Raw genomic sequence first — 21019 nt, 5'->3', positions numbered from 1 at the left:
AGGTTTCCCGGTCGCTCACTGAGGAGGAACTACTGTGTGGTCTTGCCCGTATATGGGACGGATATCAGTTGCCAAATCATGAGTCAGTTTATTCCTGATCAATACAGAGGTATGGTTAAAGCTTATACTTTAAAGAAAGACGTTTAATAGCTAAGTCTATCAGTGGGATCAGACTCTTAAAGCCCTATAGAAAAGGTCTACTATTACTCATGCTTTGCTTATTATATGACTCAGTAAGTAAAAGTACTCAAATGCAAAATGGCTCAAATCTGCAGTATGATCTGAATTAATCTGGCATCTTTATTTTATATAACTCATGGAGCTGAGTATGCTTTAAGACAGGAATTTACTGGATGATGTGGTGGCCCTGACACATTCATCTGGGTTAAAATGATCCAATCCCATCCTGTATTTACTTAAATCGCCAGTTTAGATGTGCCACCTAAACTAGAGGAATATATTTAGAGCTTGAAATTTCAAATCATCTCCACTTCTTTGTGCTTAAAAAAAGCTGCTTAAACGTTCAGTGTAAACTTTTTTTTGTTGACTTTATTTCAATCATGTCAAATAAATACAATAAAAAACTAATACACAAAACAGGACACTACAACACAATACAAAACAATTTTTAATTATGCATATCCCCTCTCCACTCCTTGTTTGTAATAATAATCTTCAAATTAACTTCATAATTCTGTCATCTCAATCTTGCCTTCTTAATTATTTACAATTCACTATATATATATATATATATATATATATATATATATATATATATATATATATATATACATACATATATAAAACAAAATCAACAAGACAATAAATCATCTGTAAGATCTCCTAATGACAATTATTTAAATGTTTCTATATAGGCTACTGGTACTTCAAAGCTTATACTAACATGCATTCTTTAACGCCGTGTTTTTCTCAAGACCACAAGAGAGTTTCTGTTTACTTGGCCATGGGAAACTTTTCTAAAAAGTGCCTATGTAACTATTGCGGCCAGTTTCTGCGTCTTGTTTGTGGAACAAAAATAGGAGCGCAGTCTCCCTTCAGCTTTGCACTCTCGAGTCTCGCCTCCAGCGTTGTTTTGAATCTCAGCAGCGGTTCCCGGTAACGACGTCACCGCTCATCTGACAGCTCGAGGAGCAGGACGAACTCTTGTCCAATCAGCGGCCGCGATTCAACTAGCCACGCCCCCGGAACGCTGAGTATAAAGCGCTTCGAGGCGCACTTTCTCGTGAGATCGAGTGCGCACCGAGACGGAAGACTCCGCGTACGACTGTTTATAAATAACTGTCCTGGGACGCAACTTTTTGGACATCAGCTGTCAAGGGAAAACACCTGTCGACTTGGTACAGTAAAGTTGTTCAAACTATTTTGGAAGTTTCTTTTCTCTCTTTGACATCTCTTTTTGACATCTTCATGTAATATTACGGAGAGAACAAGATTTGCGGACAGTAAAGTGTAGCTACAGTCAACTCAAAAGCCTCCAACCTAATTGCTATTCACATGTCAACAAAAATGGAGCAACCGTTTTATCATGACGACTCGTTTCTTTCTGCTTATGGTCATCCAGACGCTGCCCTGCACGACTACAAGCTCCTAAAGCAGAACATGAGCGTGGGCTTCGCCGAACCTTACCGGAACCTCAAGTCCCTGCGCTCCGAAAGCGACTTCTACACCGGAGACGTGGGCTCTCTGAAACTCGCCTCACCGGAGCTGGAGAGACTCATCATCCAGAACGGTACCGGTGTCATCACATCACCCACCCCGGGGCAGTATCTCTACGGCCGGAGCACCACAGAAGAGCAGGAGGGCTTCGCAGACGGCTTCGTAAAAGCGTTGGACGAGCTCCACAAAATGAACCAGATGCCCCCGCCGAACGTCTCCATTGGAGCCGGCGTTATGTCATCCTGCTCGGCCGCGTCGTCGGTCTTCGGCGCCTCCCTGCAACCGGAGAGCCCCGTGTACACCACCCTGAACAGCTGCAATCCCAACACTAACCTCACACCTGCAGCCAACTACCCTACAGCCACCATCAGCTACCTGCCTCACCACCACCACCACCAACAGTACCATCACCACCACCAAGCCACGACGCACCCTCATCACTTCCAGCACTCGCTCCATCATCCGCAGCGGATGGTCACGCTCAAAGAGGAGCCACAGACCGTTCCCGATCTGCAGAGCAGCGACGGCTCTCCTCCCATGTCCCCCATCGACATGGAGGACCAGGAGCGCGTCAAAGCGGAGCGCAAGAGGCTGCGTAACCGGCTGGCGGCCACCAAGTGCCGGCGACGGAAGCTGGAGCGCATCTCCAGGCTGGAGGACAAAGTCAAGATTCTCAAGTCGGATAACGCCGGACTGTCCAGCACCGCGTCCCTACTGAGGGAGCAAGTAGCCCAGCTCAAGCAGAAGGTCATGACCCATGTGAGCAGCGGGTGCCAGCTGATGCTGACGCCCAAGATCAAGTCGTTTTAGTGCGAACTGCAATGACTCGGACACTGGCAAAATGGGAAACACTGGAAGCGCAGATCATGTTTGTTATGTTTTGATGCAAATGATACTATTGCAGCACTGAGTACGAGCGTTGTATATTTCTTAAGTGTTTTCTTGTAGAAAACTAGAGTGTTAAAGTTGTTTTCAAAAGTATCTTCAAGGTAGATGAATGGACAGTGAATGCACAGGGAAAAACCTTTAAGTTGGTTTTGTTTTTGAGTGCTGCCCTATGAAAACATTCCAGTAAGTTATTGATGTTGTGAGTCGGGTTGATCCAGACCTGTATTTCTGTTTGTTTTGTGTATATTTTTTATATTTAAGTAAAAGCGTTGAAAATAATTCCACTGTTTGGGTTGTTCATTTCTGGCTCACGTTGGCTTCTTTTTCCTGCTGACGCAAAGCCCATATATGGGCTGTTTTGGCGCATGTACGTCACTGAGGGTAGACTTGCGGGAATCCCCGCCCACGCTACCGGTCAGGAAGTCCGCGCGCTTTCAAGTCTGACGTTCGAATGAATGAAGCGCGTGTGAATGAGTGAAAATTTAGCAACGCGGGATTTTCCCCGCGCTCAAAACCTTCCCAAAACAGTTTCATCGAAAAGAAAACTAGAGATAAAAATACGAACACGCACGGGCATTTTCCAGGTAGCTACTTTGCAAAAAATGGAGCCGTCGCAAGCAGAAAAACAGATCGCAGTAAATAACATCTAGACTTTATAAACCAGAAGTGCCCGCAGTGACTTCACCCCCAGTGATTTCCGGAAAATATAGGCTACCTAGTTTTGATTAACTGCCCAGTACCAAAACCACAGACCCACGCACTTTAAGGCCTATATGATCGGTTTTTGTAACAGCCTTTATTCTTGCACAAGTTGCCAGTCTCCATTTTAGTCATCGCCAAAAGTTTTTTTTAGGGATTCTTTAGAACTAGTACATTAGTCAAACAGAATGTAAACACAGCAAATCGGGCATAAATAGGCCTAGTCTAAAGATGGTGACTTTATTAGGTATTAGCCTACACATGAAAGGGATTAAACCCATATCTCATGTCAGGACATAATTCTACCAAAATAGGCACATTTGATACAAATAGCCTATTTAAATAAAATCTAGTGTTTGGTAGGCTATTAATTCTCATAATATCTTTAGGTTTCACCGGACATTTTGTTTTATTAAAAAAAGACTTGAAATGATGCCTCCTAAACCATCGCCACCATAGTTTAAAACATAATTTAGTTTGAAAACAATATATTTATAGAATATAAACATTAGCAGAATATAGGCTTTTGCAATTTTTAAATTTAGCTTGATGACAAATATTTCTAAAGACAGTAAGTGTGTGTGTCTTTAAGTATATATATAATACTTTCAAAAGCATCTTTTAAATATACCAGTTAAAAAAAAAGACACCTATTGTTATCAGTCCCATTCTCGGCTACCTCTTTCTTGGTTATACAGTAGGCTACAAATACCACAGGAACGTTCTATTTTCGTATCCAATTTTATCATTGTGCAAACATTCTGAGAATGTTACTTTTGAAAGTCCTCTGAACATTCCGAAGTCATAACAGTCAAAAAATGTTAGACAAATGTTTCAGGAAAAAAGGTTCCATGAATAAAGTATAAATAATGATTTGAGAACGTCAAAGAACTGTGAATGAGCACTTACAGTACGTTACTGGAAGAACGTTTGTTCAGATGTTCAGTTAGCTCGATTGATGCTGATCATAACACCATGATAACAATTCAGCAAGATCAACCAAATTCACTAACTGCTTGTGATATAACTAATTCCAGATTATTAAATATCATAGACTGCTTAACATTCAGTGTCAAATGTCTCGCTTTTTTTGAGTGTTTTATCACCAGATTGTCACTCAGATAAGTTGTGGGTTACATAACCCTGATAGCAGCAGGACATAACCTACACATTTCAGAGAGTACATCATTTACATCTCTGTGGTGAATACAAGCTCTGCTTGATTAACATTTAAAAATCTGCCTTGAAATCACTTGTATGGGCCTACCTAAATTATTATTGGCCTGTGAGCTCATAAGAACAAGTTACTCCCGAGTCATTTCTCTCAAATGTAATGAAATACTGCCATCTACCGGTAATTTATGTTCAAGGTGTCCTGACATTGGCCTACTGCGCATGCGCACATCAATATCGCATCCCGTTTCTCAAGCTGAGCAACATTCAATATACTTGCATTACTGTAAGGGCTAGGTTTAGGGTTGTAGCAGGTGCAGACGTTAATAAACTATAATTTGAAATGTAGCATTTTTTATTGTCGAATTGAACTACCTACTGATTTAATTTGAGGTAGCAAAATAAATTCGAGCTCTGCTCTACCAGAAGCATTTGTGGTAATGTCCATAATGGAGCTAAAAATTACAACAACAAAAAAAGAAAAAAAAAGAGACTGTTTACTAACTGAATATTACAAATAAAAAGGAATAAAACAACTAATAAAAATGCTAAAATACTAAAACTACTAAACACTATATAAATCATTTAAATATGAATATATTGTTGATACACTTTTATAACACTGGTCCATTATCAAATTAGCTTGACTGGTCAATTACACTGGTTTAATTGCAGTTGCACAAATCGCTGGATTTACAAGCAGACAGGTACAGTTCATATTATTTCAAAATAATTTTTAGTAACAATATTTAGTAAAAATCTATGAGCAGTAAAGCGGTTTGCATATTCCTTTTAGAGCTGTGAAAACTTTACTGGATGGATGAACCTGAAGTCAGAATCAAAATGTCAGAAACTACATAATTTTAATGAACCTGAAACACAACAACAGCGGAGTTATGATGGAAAAAATAAGAGAACTGCACAGTCACATAATAACAGCCCGTTTATTTCACAGATATTGATGATGACCAGATTGTTAAACAACTTGAAACAATTTAAAAAGGATCAAAATGTTCACAGAGTACTAAATATGGAATACAGATTAACAAAGCTGCAAACAAACTAAAGACATTTTAGTGCATGGGAGATGCTGACTGCAACAGCTTCTTCTTCATAAAATGAAAAGGAAAAGAAATCTCTCTAACAAGTGCATCTAAACTGCAAAGAGTTTGTTACGCTGGCTTTAGACAACTTCTCAAGAACTCTCAGGCTGAGGTTAAGTGCTCGAGCATCCCACTGAACGGGAGCACGGTCCGGGAAATACGTTACTGCTTGGAGAAGAACTCCTTGCTCTTCTGCACATCTGGAACAATAGTGTCACTTCCAGGTTTCCATCCAGCAGGACAAACTACGGAGAACAGACAGACACCTCATTACAAACCTCTGCAGAGACTGAAAACTGAATACTTTGGCATCACCTTCTGTGAACATTTCTTGGTCATACATACGCTAACAGAAAACGTTTGGGTTGGGTATGGTTTTTAAAAGTCTCTTCTGCTCAACAAGGCTGCATTCATTTGATAAGATATAATTGTGAAATATTATTACCACTTAAAATTGTAATTTTCTATTTGAATATATTTTAAAATGTAATTTATTCCTGTAATGCAAAGTTCAAATAGAAGTCATACTATAATTTCACATTACATTTAATTGCATGATGAAAAAAAATAAATAAATCTTGATGACCCCAAACTGAAGGATGAAGGTTTTCCGTGTTAAATCAACAGGATGTCAACTGAAACGCTGTACTGTGAGTATTGAGAACACCTCTGCATATGGACGGTCACTCTCTCATTACATATCCTTGAGATCAGATTTCACAGTTACACACATCACTTCAGTCAGGATAAAGCAAAAAGTCTCTCAAATACACCTTAATCACACTTCAAACACGATGCCTCGAGTAGAAACCAAGCAGAACATAGTACAAGTCTGGGCTTAAAACCCTCAATTTGGAGATACAGTATAAATATGCAAGTAAACAGCTCTTCGTTGGCATCAGTATGCATCTGTGTTTACACTACAAATACAATGTGGGTACATGTTTCCACATGCGGTCCACTCAAGATAAAGAGCCCCGTCTCGCTCACCTTCTCCATATTTGTCGGTGTGCTGGAAGGCCTGCACCAGTCTCAGCGTCTCGTCCACCGAGCGGCCCACCGGCAGGTCATTGATGGTGATCTGCCTCAAGATGCCTTTATCATCGATCACAAACAGACCTCTGTGGGAGCAGGACAAGACACAGAAAACTCAAGTTCAGTGAATTCATTTAATAATGTTGATTACTACAAAGACATCAACAGGTCCCTTAGTGAAAGAAAATTAATAATTAAAGGGATCCCCAATTAAAAAAAAGATGACGATTTCATTTGGAAAAAAAATTGCAATTGCTATACAATGTGTATTATTTAATTTTTTTATTATTATTTTGCACAAACCTATGGATTGGTTGGTGTCAATAAGATTTTTTTGAAAGAAACTTACATTTTTAATCAGCAAATATGTATTAAATTGACCAAAAGTGATAGAGAATACATTCATAATGTTAGAAAAGATTTCTAATTCATAAAATGTTGGTTTTTGACATTTCTATTCATCAAAAAAAAAAAAAAAACCTTCCAAAAAGCTTTCCACTAAAATATAAGCAACACAACTGTTTTCAACATTGATACTCTGCAATTATTATTAAATTAAATTAAATTTCAAATTACGTTTTCATTTCTGAAGAATCATGTAACACTGAAGACTGGAGTAATGATGCTTAAAATTCAGCTTTTTTATATAATATAATATACCACGTCAAATGCTGATGTTTGAACCCGGAATATTAATTCAAAATCACCAACTGAACATTTGATATAGAATTCCAAGGTGCAATAAAATCTGCTTAAAGTTAATCATCTCCTCTTAGTCCCTGTACCGTGCGCACGCTGCAGTACACATGAATCTTATCAAGCACCCTAGATCATTAACTCCTGCTGCAATCATGCACTGCAAGCATGAGGGGGTAAATATCTGCAGTTAAACTGAACCAGTGCAAACATGAGCACGTCACCACAGACCTGTAAGCAAGGCCTTCATCCTCTTTCAGGACGCCGTAATCGCGGGAGATGGACTGAGTCAGGTCAGCCACCAGCGGGATGTTCATGGAGCCCAGGCCGCCCTGCTTCCTGGGTGTGTTGATCCTATCAGGAACAAGCCAACAGATCATATATTAGATTATTATATAACTATCATTATTTTATTGTAGAAAAGTCTGGTTTTTTTTTTACCTGAATATTTATTAGTAGTAGTAGTAGTAGTACTTAGAGTAAATAATAATGCCCTCTAAATAAAAGGTCGATGTGACAGTTTCTAGAACTAACAAAGCGCTACACCCTTCCTTTATCTGTGCACACTCTCTTAACACACTATAGTAGCTCTTATCAAAGCCAGGCTGGTTAGGAGAACATAAAAGATAAACACTAACTGAGTGAAGCCATAGAAAACCTGTTAAGAATCACGTTCACAAGCGAGAAAAAACCAACAGTGACGTCTAATGTACAGTGTAAGACCACTGGCACTGTTCATCTAGAATCAATCACTTTTTATATGTAGGCGCTAGATATTTTACAGCATTTTAACAACATCAAATATATATTTATCTCTAGAGTAGCCAGTTTAGTCCTTTAGATGTGGAATACGTAGGGATAAAAGCAGGATCCTCACCATGCCAGATGGCTGAAATGAGAGTCGGTGGAGGCGGCGATGACCTCGCAGCCGATTTTACGAAACTCAGCGGCCCGTTCGCTGAACGCGATGATCTCAGTAGGACACACAAAGGTGAAATCGAGTGGATAGAAGAACAACACGACATACTTCCCTAAAGGAGGGAAAATAAAGATGAAGTGAAAACAGTTAACACCTGTTACCCAGTTAGTGGGTTTGATGGCTATTAGCATGATGCAATGGAAAGCAAAAGTAGGTTAGAATGAAATTTCAAAAACTCTCGTCCTAATCTACAAAACACAGTCTGATGCTCACCTCTGTATTCAGAGAGCTGAATGTCTTTAAACTGTCCGTCTACCACAGCTGTGGCCTTGAACTGAGGAGCAGGCTGACCGATCTTAGCGTTTCCAGAAGACATCTCGAAGATCGCTTGTCACTGCCGACCAAAACAAATCTAAGAAGAATATCAAAAAGATTATAATTAGAATTTACTCACACTTTCGCCGTTCCAAACCTGTGGGAATTCCTTTCTTCCGATGAACATAAAACGATATTCTGAAGAATATCTGTAACCAAACGGTTGCTGGACTCCAGTGATTTCCATAGTATGGAGGAAAATGCTATGAGAGTCAATGAGAACTAAAATTGTTTGGTTACACACAATCTTCAAAATATCTTCAGCGGAAGAAAGAAATCCACACAGGTTTCGTTCGGGACAACTTAAGCATGATTAAAATGACAGACATTTTCATTTTTGGGGTGACCTACTGTTAGATTTACCTCAAAATATTAGTTCTGAAATGAGAATAGGAAAGAGAGCTTCTAATGTAAGAAAAAAGAAATCTGCCAAATGATTAACTTTCGTGTTTGAACCAGAATGTATGCCACACACACACTGCAGGTCACATGATGGTCTGTTTTTCTGAACAAGGGGCTTTTGATTCAATAAGTGGTTTAGTCTAAATACAACCTTTTACCCAAGTCTTTATCTCAGATCATCTACAGACCAAATGCACGAGCATTTTTGTAATTTTCTAAGTGCACTTGGCTCGAGGTCGACTCCGTGTGGCCCTGCACTCTCTGATATCTCAGTATCTCTGCTAAAAGCTGACAGGATCCACCCCTAGAAAATACAAGACTGGCCAACGACCCTCCGAGACCTTGCCCTGAAATCTGCAGGAAAATGGGCTTGAGAAGGCCGAGACAAGTGTGCGCTAACTTCAGTCTCTGTTTAGACACAGGTTGACTATTGGTTATAGAGTGTCTGCAAACATGCAAAAGACGAAATGCATATTAAAAAGTATAATATATTCAGAAAGTCGTTTAGCTGCTTAGCCACAAGAGCTAAGCCTGATCAGTCGAGTGATACTGCTTTAACATAACACTGCGTGAATCATAACAGTTGAAATGACTGATACTAATAGTCTGACACAAGAAATACATTTTAATGCGTTAAGCTATGTCAAACAGTTAATAAAAAAAACGATGCAATCCGCCAGAGAACAGTGCCGGTGTTTTCCACGCGCTCTTTTCTTCAGTATTAATCAGCGAAACTGTGCATTAAGCATTTGTGCATGTAAATAACCATTAGGATTTTAGTCAAAAGAGAGTAATATGTTGACTTAAAATACGCACCTGTTCTGTGATGTGGAAGCGAAATTTCACTTTCCTTTGATGCACGAACACAGGAAGTTCCAGCCGCGCGACCTGCTGCAAAACTCAACGTAAAGAGGGAGGATCCACGTGCTTCAGTGTACCGCCTCACTTCATGCAAGCCATATTTTGCGTTTTAGTTTTATGCATGTTTTTTTGGCACATTCCAGTTTGAATACGATTTCAGAAATATTTCAGAGAACGGTGCATATTTAGATGCACATGCTGTCTTGTATTTCTGGTTATCAGAAAATTTAAAATAAATATTTTTTTAAAATCATGGTTTTTGTACATCCAAAATATGACAACAAACCACAGAAAAAGTATATGCATTGTTTAACAATGCTAACCTCAGGTTTATACTTAATCAGTAACAAATAATCACTCTTAACCTCTATTTATAAATTACTTCTCACCTCCCTATTCGTGTTTTTGTCTTTTATATTTCTGCACCTCACGTGAAAGCAAATAAACACTGAATTAGAAGATCAAATAGGGAAAATAACCAAACGTCCCCTGAACTCCATTTCCCACAAGCTACTGCGATAGAGAGCTGTGGAGGCACACATTTAAACGCGTTCGCTGCGTGGTTTTAGACATTAGCTGTGTTTTTAAATATGTTTCAGTGTGCGTCGTATTTTTCTATACAGTAATAAATCCCCGTTGTCCTTCCAGTATTGTCGGTCAAAGGTCACGCTGTCCTGTCACACTCGCGCCAATTCTGTACTTCCGGTTGAGGCGCGCTGCAAACACAGGTTCGTGCGAGTTTGTTTATGCAGGAACTTTTACACACTTTAATGGTTGAACACATTGTTCTTTGATGCTTTTGAATACCCTGTTAGTTAATAAGACTGAATAAACCTCATGTTTTCTCCACTTATTGTGGATTATTCTCGTATTATTGATTGATTTCAGTATCAGATGCGGGAGAAAATACGTTGTGGGTTATTAAATTCTGTATTTTATACAGGGAATAATAACATGTGGTTTATGGATATGTTTTTATATGTTTAGAAACATGCTCTGGTCGAATACTATTCAATATAACCTGATTATTTGCACAATAGCAAGATAGTTCTTATTATCAATGTTGAAAATATTGTGCTGCTTAATATTTTCGTGAAAACAAAATTGAATTTATATTTTTCAGAGTTTGTTATTTTATTTATTATTGTTTGTGATGTTATTAATCATATTCATTTATGCATTTTTGTGATAAGCATTTTTGTAAAGCTTAAATTAAGCTTAAATCCATACCTATGTTTATTTACTTGTAATTTATTAATTTGTAAAAAAAAAAAAGTTGTAATTTTTTATCCTTATGATCAGATATGGATCTGAGTGATTTTGAGGCGGATAACTCCGTGAGCTGCCGCTTGTCCTCGTCCATCCCGGACGTGTGTAAGACGGAGGACTGCTGCCTGGGCATCGATGAAGCGGGCAGGGGTCCCGTACTGGGTGAGTGTGGTCCTCACTGGACAAGGCCGTTTTTGTGATTGAACCTGGAGTATAAATGTGACATGCTGTATTTCAGGACCCATGGTGTATGGGATATGCTTCTGCCCTGTGTCCAGAAAGGAAGACCTGAAGAATTTGAAAGTGGCAGGTTGGTTACAGAGCACAATTTTTAGAGGAGTACAGATTCTGTGGAAATCTGCATCTGTATTTTTGTCTCGTGTTTAGACTCAAAGACGCTGACGGAGGCAGAGAGAGAGAACCTGTTTCTGAAGATCGATGAGGCCAAAGATTTTGTAGGCTGGGCCCTTCAGATCCTCTCGCCAAACACCATTTCCACCAGCATGCTGCAGAGGTACATGCACACACATTTTCACTGCATGCATGCATGCATGCCAAGGCTGGTGATTAGAGTCAAGAGAAACTTTTAAACCTGTTGAGCTTTTATTTGCAGAGCAAAATACAATCTGAATGCGCTGTCACATGATGCAGCGATTGGCCTGGTGCAGCATGCCCTGGACTGTGGGGTGCAGCTCAAAGAGGTATAAACCAACACCTGTATGATAAACATGGTGATGAAGCCGTTATGACGTGTCTTCCTTCTTTTTATTTTTTATAATTTATACATTTTATATATTTTTTATAATTGATAATATATAATTAATTTCTCTATCTCTCTCTCGCTCTCTTTATATATATATATATATATATATATATATATATATATATATATATAATATATATAATTTTTCTTTTGACATGATTTTCATACCTCTCAGGTGTTTGTGGATACAGTAGGTCCTGCAGAGAAGTATCAGGAGAAGCTCTCACAGCGGTTCCCAGGGGTGGAGGTAACTGTCCGTCCCAAAGCTGACTCGCTCTTCCCCATCGTCAGCGCTGCCAGCATCTGTGCCAAGGTAATGGTTCCTTCATGGGTGGAAGATATAAGGGGAATATCAGTTATTAGAGGAAACACTACAAGAATTTTATTTTGTTATATTTTTGACTAATGTGTTCTCTGTGTAGGTGGCTAGAGACCATGCTGTCAAATCCTGGAAATTTGCAGAAGATTTGGGTGAAGTGGACACAGATTATGGCTCTGGGTATCCTAATGGTCAGTTTATATCACATAAGATTCATTCCATGTCTATAAAAGTGTTTTTTATTTAACAATTAAAGGTAGACTAATCATATTTAGATATTTTTTAATGAGCAGTATTGTCAATTACTGCTGTTTTTCTGGAACATAAATATATTGTTCAAAAGTCGGGGTCATTAAGGTTTTTGAAATGATTAGTTTAATACTTTTAGTCAGCTGGAACACATTTAACCTGTTAACTGTCACTCACTTTTTGAAGATAGACTTGAATGTGCATGATACAAACCTAAATTTTTATAATTCATGACTGAAAACATTTTGTAACATGATTTTGATGTGCCATTTACATGGTAATGCAATGTCTGATTTTAAAATGGGTTTTAAAGGATGAATTTTGAGATTTTATGTTTTCAAGTGATATATAACTTCTGATGATTTCTAAAATGTGATAGAGAAAAAGGCAAAGAGGAAGTCTTTTTTTTAAACAAAGGTCAAAGCTCCTTTTGTAATGTAGATTTCTAAGGGTGCACTCTTGTCATAAATTAATCTATTACTTTTCCTACATAATTTTTAACAAAAAATATTGGTAATATATATATTTGGGAGTCTTAGACCTTTCCAACGATATATAGTTTGTCAAGATTAGATTAGATTTGATTGTAATATAATATAGTCAACGTAGGGGGTGACAATTAACAGGTTAATTAATTAAAAATGATAGTAAAGACATTTATAATGTGATTAAATATCTATATATATATATATATTCCAAGTAAGTACTTTCTATTCAACAAAGGATTCTAAAAACGGACTCTAAATTCCACAAAAATACGAAGCAGCACAATTTTTTTTTTCTCAACCCTGATAATCAGAAATGTTTCTTAAGCATCAAATCAGCATATTAGAATGGCTTTTGAAGTTATCGTGGCACTGAAGACTGGAGTAATGATGCTAAAAATTTAGCTTTGCTTCACAGGAATAAATGACATTATACAATATATTCATAGAAAACAGTTTTAAATAAATTGAGTCTTGGTGTGCAGAAAAGACTTGTTTCAAAAACATAAAAAATATAATAGACCCCAAGAAGCTCAAATTAAATATTATGATTTATTCGGTGTGTGTGTGTTTAGATCCTAAAACTAAGAGCTGGCTGCTGAAGCACCTGGACCCAGTGTTCGGTTATCCTCAGTTTGTGAGGTTCAGCTGGAGCACAGCGCAGACGCTCATGGACAGTAAAGCTGTTGCTGTTCACTGGTGAGTCTGACAGCAGAGGAGCTTCATTTTCTTTAGTGTTTACACATAAAATGTTATAAACACAAATATTTTTTCTGTCCAAACATGTTAGTACTTGTGCAGTTTTGCTTGGAGTTCAATATTAAATGTGTTTGTTTGTGTGTAGGGATGATGATGAGGAAGATGGAGAGAAGGCCGCTGCTCGTCAGAATAACACCTCGGTGCTGTCGTATTTCAATCGCAGCAAACCGTCAGAGCTCTCACACACACGAGACACACACCGATTTTTCACTGAGCGCAAACTCCAGAGCATCAACACACTCTGAACACAAACACTGTCCATAAATGAGAGAAGAACCGGACAGACCACAAAATACATGTCAACTGGAAATGTCCAACATAATAATGAATTGTACATGAACCAGAATGTATTATATTCTCATTTGTGTGTTTTTTTTTTTAATGGCTTGTATTATTCATTTCTGGATGTAAAATCAATAAAATTTTTCATTTTCATATCTTTTTGAACGTGTCTTAGATTTTTAAACAATGTTTTCAGAAGTGGCCCAGAATATGAATGGTTCTACATGTCTGTCTTACTGAAAACTGCCTAGCAACCACTCAGAACGCGTTTCTCTTAACGTATTTGCAGGGTTGGCAAACTTAAATTCTTGTTTAAATTCTCAGGAACTGCACTTTAGTGGTCTGAGTCTTACCTATCAGATAGGTACTTCAAGTTAATTTGGAGAGGTGCGGTGTCCAAGCCCCAACATCTAACTACTGTGGTGCCTCAGGGCTCAGTTCTTGGACCACTTCTCTTCTCTGTCTACATGGCATCATTAGGTTCTGTCATTCAGAAACATGGCTTTTCATATCACTGCTATGCTGATGACACTCAACTCTACCTCTCATCCCATCCTGATGATCCGACGGTAGCTATTCAGATCTCAGCTTGTCTAACAGACATTTCTTCCTGGATGATGGACCATCACCTTCAACTCAACCTTGCCAAGACAGAACTGCTTGTGGTTCCAGAAAACCCATCGTTTCATCACAATTTCACCATCAAGTTAGGCAAATCAAACCTTCAAAAACAAGCAGAAACCTTGGAGTTATGATTGATGATCAACTTTCTCAGACCACATTGCTAAAACTGCCCGGTCCTGCAGATTTGCTTTATTCAACACCAAGAAGATCAAGCCCTTTCTTTCTGAACATGCTGCACAACTCCTTGTTCAAGCTCTTGTTCTGTCCAGGCTGGACTATTGCAATGCTCTCTTGAGAGGTCTTCCAGTCATTTCTATCAAACCTTTACAATTAATCCAGAACGAGGCAGCAAGATACATTTTTAATGAGCCAAAAATAATACATGTCACACCTCTGTTTATCAATTTGCGCTGGCTTCCAATAGCTGCTCGCATAAAATTCAAGGCATTGATGTTTGCCTACAAAACTACCACTGGCTCTGCACCCATTTACCTAAATTTGTTACTTCAGACTAATGTGCCCTCTAGAAGCTTGCGTTCTGCAAGTGAACGCAACTTTTACGGACTTTTAAATTAAATGTTCCCTTCTGGTGGAATGACCTCCCCAACTCAATCCGAGCAGCTGAGTCCGACCCATCTTCAAGAATCGGCTTAAAACACATCTCTTCATCTTTATCTGACTCTCTAACTCTAGCATTCACTATTCTACACTATTCTATTCTATAAAAAATAAAATCTAACTACCTTTCTAATATTTTTGTATTCTATTTTCTTTCATTTATGATACAATTATAAAAAAAAGATATCTAACACTAGCTTGCTCGATTCTTTTTCTATTCTGTTTTCTTTTTATTTATTATATTATTTAAAAGCCCTTGCTATGTGTACTGTGTTAAGCCAACTGAGATTGTTATAGCACGTATATATCATATCAGAATAGTTGACATGTCTTAGCTGTATTTGTGAACCTCATGTTTCTATCTCTCCTCGGCATCAGGTGGCGCAACTGTTTCACAGCAATAAACCAAAGGAGGAAGAAGCACAGCAGCGGTTTCTGCTTGAACTCATCAGTGTGGTGAGTTAGTTTGAAGCGATTCATTCAGTTTTATCAGTGTTCAGTAAATTATTTGCACGTTTATGATTTAGAAAGCAGCACTCAGTGATATAAACAATAGTCTGTGCTGCATTAACATGTGTTTTGTCACTGCGAGGTGTTCACTTTGACTGCTCACTGTATTCATTCTCTTTTTGTGCCTCTCTCTGTATTTTAGTGTGGTTTTACCTGAGATCATTAATCATGGACATACGACCGAATCACACCATCTATTTAAACAATGTTAACGATAAGATCAAGAAAGAAGGTAAAGTCTTTGACATGTTTGCTTCTTTTTTCCCCCCTCTCCCTTTGACTATATAATGGATGATGTGTTTGTGAACCTTTTTGTTTTTTCTTGCATCTTTTCTAGAGCTGAAGAGATCCCTGTATGCCTTATTCTCGCAGTTCGGCCAGATTCTGGACATTGTTGCGATGAAGACCATGAAGATGAGGGGTCAGGCGTTTGTTATCTTCAGAGAGCTCGCTGCAGCCACCAATGCACTCAGACAGCTTCAGGGCTTCCCTTTCTACAACAAACCCATGGTCAGGGCCACAGCTCGAGGGACCCACAAAACAACAGATTTCAGAAAATAATGAGTTCTAATTAAATCACTCAGGAAGAAGTTTATCTATAATGTGAAAATGGCTATATTTAGTTCTTTCATCTGTGGTTCACTAAGGGTGTTTATCAGATGTTCTCATTCGTATTCTGTATGTTTACACTTTGCAGAGCTTTAGAAATGAACACATTTCTCAGTTGCTGACCTTAGCTTGTACTTGTAGCGAATCCAGTATGCAAAAACAGACTCCGATCTGATCTCTAAGATGAGAGGCACGTATGGAGATAAAGAAAAGAAGAAAGAGAAGAAAAAGAAAGCTCAGGAACAGGCTGCCAATGTCAGCAACAAACCAGCGGTGAGTTGAAATGCATGTTTGCAGAGGCACTGCAATTAGAAAATAATACTGACGACCTAGTTGTGGTGAAATCATGTACATTTAAAGAAAACCGGATGAACTGAGTAAATTTTGCTTAAAAGATGTTTGACTTTTTTTTTTTTTTCTGCAGGGAGCTGTAAACGCACAACCGCCTCCACCTGCAACAGTCCAGGTACATCACACAAATACTGTACATGCTCATTTTGTGAAAATAAAAATACATTTTGTGTACCCAATAATAAATGATTTTATATTGCTTTAGGTCCCTGATAACCCTCCAAATTATATTCTGTTCCTGAATAATCTCCCAGAAGAAACCAATGCAATGATGCTCTCCATGCTATTCAACCAGTGAGTTTTCAATATAGTAAACCAGTAAACATTAGAAAAAAGTAAATGTTTTGGTAATAAGTGCAAAATGATTATCTATAACCTTTTTTTATGTAATGTTATAGTGATGTTTTTTTTTTTGAATGCGGAGAATGTTAAACTTTTATTAAACACTTTAAATCTACCCTTTTGATTTAAAATGCCTAAAAATGTATAGATTTATATATCACCCCAGCTTTTTCAGCAAGATTGTCTTGTTTCATCTCCTCAGGTTTCCAGGGTTTAAAGAAGTGCGCCTGGTTCCTGGAAAGCATGACATTGCGTTTGTGGAGTTTGAGAGTGAGGCTCAAGCTGGAGTTGCGAAAGATGCGCTGCAGGGATTCAGAATCACAGCCACATGTGCCATGAAAATCACATATGCTAAAAAGTGACCTGGCTCACACTTACTGGACTGTTAGTGAGGCTTTGATCAGTGGATCATCACTTCTGATTTGTGTTTGTCTTCACAAACAATTTTTTTTTATTTTATGTTTTACATGTTTGTTCAGTGACTGTTTAGTATTGTTTTTCCTTTTCTTTTCTTTTTTTTGGAGATTATTTGGTCACTGAGGACTTTGTGATATTCCAGGATGGGTCTTTATTTTGTACTATGGACTAATAAATTTAGCATCTAAAATAAATGTCCCATATTTTTGACATTTTAGCTTTCTGCTTGACAGTTGATAGTTCCCAAAAATTATATGCAGCATCGTGATACAACATTGACAGAAACACCTGTTATTTTCATCAAGTCTGTATCAAATGTGTTTTACATCGGTTTTGATATTTTAATTGCAAGGATATGCATTTTATTGTAGGCAAAGTATTGCAAAGCAGCAGAATTTTCACAGCAGATTAAATCGTTCATGTTCATGATGAAAATAATAAAATATGCAAACAGCCAGAACCTTCTCGCAATGACACTGCAAACACCCAGAACAATAAGGTCATGCCTCAAAATCAGTGCCTTATCATATATAGTTTTTAGAATATATATATATATATTTGTCATTCAGATGAACAAGAACATCCTAATTTTGGAGGGTGACCACATGTCAATTAAGAAAAATATATTTTCACAAGAGAGATAATAAAAAAGGGCTTTGTCTAAAATAAAATATAGTTAAAGTTACTATGGAAAAAGCTGGAAGGCTGTATCAAATATAATGTTTTACAATTTTTATGAAATTAATGACAGTAACAGGATTGAGGTTATAGTCACAGAACTAAACCTAAATGTAAATCATGCCCATATGCCACTGAATCATATAGGCATTAGCTCAAATTTACATCCAGGGTGACCTTTAAATAGGTTTGCATTTTACACAGACAATCTTTAAAATCAGGGTAACACCTAATCTATATCATCCCTGTTAACCACATCAAAAATTACTCTGAAAAGTTTGAGGGATGACTAACAGGGTTTTACTATTTAAAACTAATTTGTTAAGTTCTAGCTAATAGTGAAGTTCACAAAAGCACATTGTACACTTGTAAGGATTTACTTGTAGATACTGATTATATTAAATGTAATGAATTGAATAAATTTGCATTTTAAAACTGGTATCAGAATTGAAGTGATTCTAAAAGTGATGTCAACAAATACTGTTGAACATAAATTATTTTACAAGGGTTTTTTGATGATGGTAACAGAGCTGACATGAACTCAGGGGACACCAGTAAAAAGATTAGAATTTAAATGCAAGAAAAAATTCATTCTTGTGCCAAAACATTGTACTGATTACTGTCTGAAATTCTTCACTTGAATTAAGATTATAATCATTTAAAGCACAGTCACCACAAAATCAGACTTTAGCATCCCCTTTTACCTTGAGTCTAGGGAGAGGGTTGGGAATATCTTAGAAATATTGTATAACTATTAGTATTTAAAACAATAGAAGTCTTTGTAACGTCCCCATTTAGACAGCTAAGTAAATGTGTGTGTTTGTGTGTGTGTGTGTGTGCGCGCACATTTGTTTGAAAATATCAATATGTGACTCCCTTTGTAAACTTTAACATTTTCATAAGTACTTGAGTTGCTGATGCAGCGAGGATCTTTTTGTTAAGTACTTTAGCACATACGTGTTTTATATATATAAGTGTTATGCTAAGAAACATTCCTTCTCAGTGGACTCAAATGTAATAAGTTAACCAAATGTTTACACACTATCACAGCAGAGAAAAATCTCAATTGTAGTTAAATTAATGAATTGAATTTCACAACAAATGTTTTAGTTTTTTGTAAAATGTATGTATATCAGTACAAGTTCACAGTTGCTCTTGTAATTTCACTCACATTCATAAACGTTTCTACTGTAATTTTACAGTGATAGCTCACACATATATATGTTGTGAGCGCGACTGCTGACGTATGATGCTGCTGAAGTGTTATCTTTGTTATTGGGCACACCAGAAAACACGTCAGCAGTGTCATGAACGCACTCACAACAGACCCGGAAGAGAAGACAATGCTGAATAAAGTCATCATTTTTGCTATTTTTGGACCAAAATGTATTTTCGATGCTTAAATAAATTCTAACTGACCCTCTGATGTCACAAGGACTACTTTGATGATGTTTTTCTTACCTTTCTGGACATGGACAGTATACCGTACACACAGCTTCAAAGGAGGGACTGAGAGCTCTCGGACTAACGTTAAATCTAAAATATCTTAAACTGTGTTCTGAAGATGAACGGAGGTCTTACATGTTGAGGCTGAACTGAATTTTTGGCTGAACTAACCCTTTAAGTCCACAGATAATATCCTCCTTGCATAATACCCAGGTCTCTCTAGGTGTTGCAGGATGTAAAGAAGTCACATGTTGAATGCCTTTTCCAAAAGCCAAAGCCACTAGAAGGCAAGCCTGCAAACATTAACCAAAAAAGTATAACGGCTAATGCTAACGGAAAGGAGTCCATAGGCCGTTTTTCTTTTATGGATGTCAGTAAAGGAGAGGCTTCACTACACTGAATTAACAGCTTTTTTTTTTTAGAGGAAATTGCTAATTATTTCATGAATTGACAGCCTATAAACTAGTCTTCAACATGTTTTACACTGAGCAATACTTTTGGATTGAACTATTTTTAGAGTTTACATAGAAAAATGTTGTTTTATAAGAGAAGTCACTGACTTTTTGTGACAGTTGAGATTCAAATTACGGCACTCCCCATTCACATCCGTAAATGGCGACTGAGTGTCGGACAACTCTGGCCGAAATTCAATGACATTAAGGCTGTAATGTGACTGGCTATTAAGGCACACATGATCCAAGTTGACCATTACACTGTTAATTTCTGCCATAGATGCCCTAGCAACCAAACAAAGCACCCTAACAACCATTCCCGTTGTGGTCTGTTATGTAAAATAGTTCTCACAGCAAGTCTTTTTATAAAGACAGTGATCTAATGGGGACAAGGTAATGAGAAGATACCAGCAACCGTCATCCCTGATTTACTCTCTAAATGAGCAGATTACTGATCTCTCGTCATCATGACAGCCCATTCATCTCTTTCTACGCCGTTCTGACATCATTTGGCCTCACACAATCTGTGAAGTAGCTCAAGCGTGCCGGACATCCAGACAGTGTGTTTGGGACGGATTGGGAGGCTACTGATGCTGCTCTCAAACGAGTTCACCAGGTCTCTCGTGAAGTTTAATAGAGGTACACAGCTGTCCATCATTAAAGCCTCACTGCTTCTTCACATTCTGTTATAATGAGCTTCTCTCATATTTCAACCCTTCACTCATTATAACGAGAACATTATAATGGCCTGCTGCCTATTTGCATAGTCTCTTCAAGATCCCTGTTTGATATTCAGCTGCTTGTGGATTCAGTGCTGACTTTATGGCTCACTTTTCCCAGGATGGTGTGTGTGTGTGTGTGTGTGTGTGTGTGAGTGATTTAGAGAAAGGGAAGGGTATTTTTGTCCATGTAGCAATCTACCATACTCTCCTATCAGAGCTGTAAATTTAGAGGATGTTTGGGAATGATTCTGTCAGGAGTGAAGAATTGTGTGTGTGTGGATGATACTCTGTGTCTA

The 21019-nt window shown here is 37.8% G+C and overlaps 4 protein-coding genes across 5 annotated transcripts; 3 read left to right on the top strand and 1 right to left on the bottom strand.

Moving 5' to 3' along the window:
* Positions 1 to 1251: 1251 nt before the first annotated feature.
* On the top strand, positions 1252 to 2844 carry junba (JunB proto-oncogene, AP-1 transcription factor subunit a). Its single transcript, XM_052545950.1, has one exon. It carries the CDS (start codon positions 1516 to 1518, stop codon positions 2485 to 2487), a length of 972 nt encoding a protein of 323 aa, XP_052401910.1. The 5' UTR covers positions 1252 to 1515; the 3' UTR covers positions 2488 to 2844.
* A 2518-nt stretch (positions 2845 to 5362) lies between these two features.
* Positions 5363 to 9912, bottom strand: prdx2 (peroxiredoxin 2). Of its 2 annotated transcripts, none has more exons than XM_052545948.1 (6): positions 9784 to 9912; positions 8464 to 8602; positions 8149 to 8302; positions 7503 to 7625; positions 6531 to 6661; positions 5363 to 5785 (listed from the first exon to the last, which is right to left on the bottom strand). In XM_052545948.1, exons 2-6 carry the CDS (start codon positions 8564 to 8566, stop codon positions 5703 to 5705), a joined length of 594 nt encoding a protein of 197 aa, XP_052401908.1. In that variant the 5' UTR covers positions 8567 to 8602; positions 9784 to 9912; the 3' UTR covers positions 5363 to 5702. The 2 variants fall into 2 exon arrangements, with proteins under 2 accessions (XP_052401908.1, XP_052401909.1); XM_052545949.1 differs by having other exon boundaries at positions 8464 to 8584.
* Positions 9913 to 10403: 491 nt separating this feature from the next.
* rnaseh2a (ribonuclease H2, subunit A) lies at positions 10404 to 14107 on the top strand. The gene is made up of 9 exons (XM_052545947.1): positions 10404 to 10556; positions 11131 to 11259; positions 11336 to 11407; positions 11485 to 11611; positions 11711 to 11798; positions 12036 to 12173; positions 12283 to 12370; positions 13489 to 13612; positions 13758 to 14107. Exons 2-9 carry the CDS (start codon positions 11133 to 11135, stop codon positions 13915 to 13917), a joined length of 924 nt encoding a protein of 307 aa, XP_052401907.1. The 5' UTR covers positions 10404 to 10556; positions 11131 to 11132; the 3' UTR covers positions 13918 to 14107.
* A 1437-nt stretch (positions 14108 to 15544) lies between these two features.
* Positions 15545 to 17619, top strand: snrpb2 (small nuclear ribonucleoprotein polypeptide B2). Its single transcript, XM_052545946.1, has 7 exons — positions 15545 to 15652; positions 15849 to 15938; positions 16044 to 16216; positions 16457 to 16588; positions 16740 to 16781; positions 16872 to 16960; positions 17211 to 17619. Exons 2-7 carry the CDS (start codon positions 15875 to 15877, stop codon positions 17368 to 17370), a joined length of 660 nt encoding a protein of 219 aa, XP_052401906.1. The 5' UTR covers positions 15545 to 15652; positions 15849 to 15874; the 3' UTR covers positions 17371 to 17619.
* Positions 17620 to 21019: the final 3400 nt, after the last annotated feature.

This window comes from Carassius gibelio, chromosome B1 (genome assembly GCF_023724105.1).
Source record: "Carassius gibelio isolate Cgi1373 ecotype wild population from Czech Republic chromosome B1, carGib1.2-hapl.c, whole genome shotgun sequence".
NCBI lineage: Eukaryota > Metazoa > Chordata > Actinopteri > Cypriniformes > Cyprinidae > Carassius > Carassius gibelio.
Note: the sequence above shows the minus strand (reverse complement) of the source record. Positions and strands in the feature narration are given on the sequence as shown.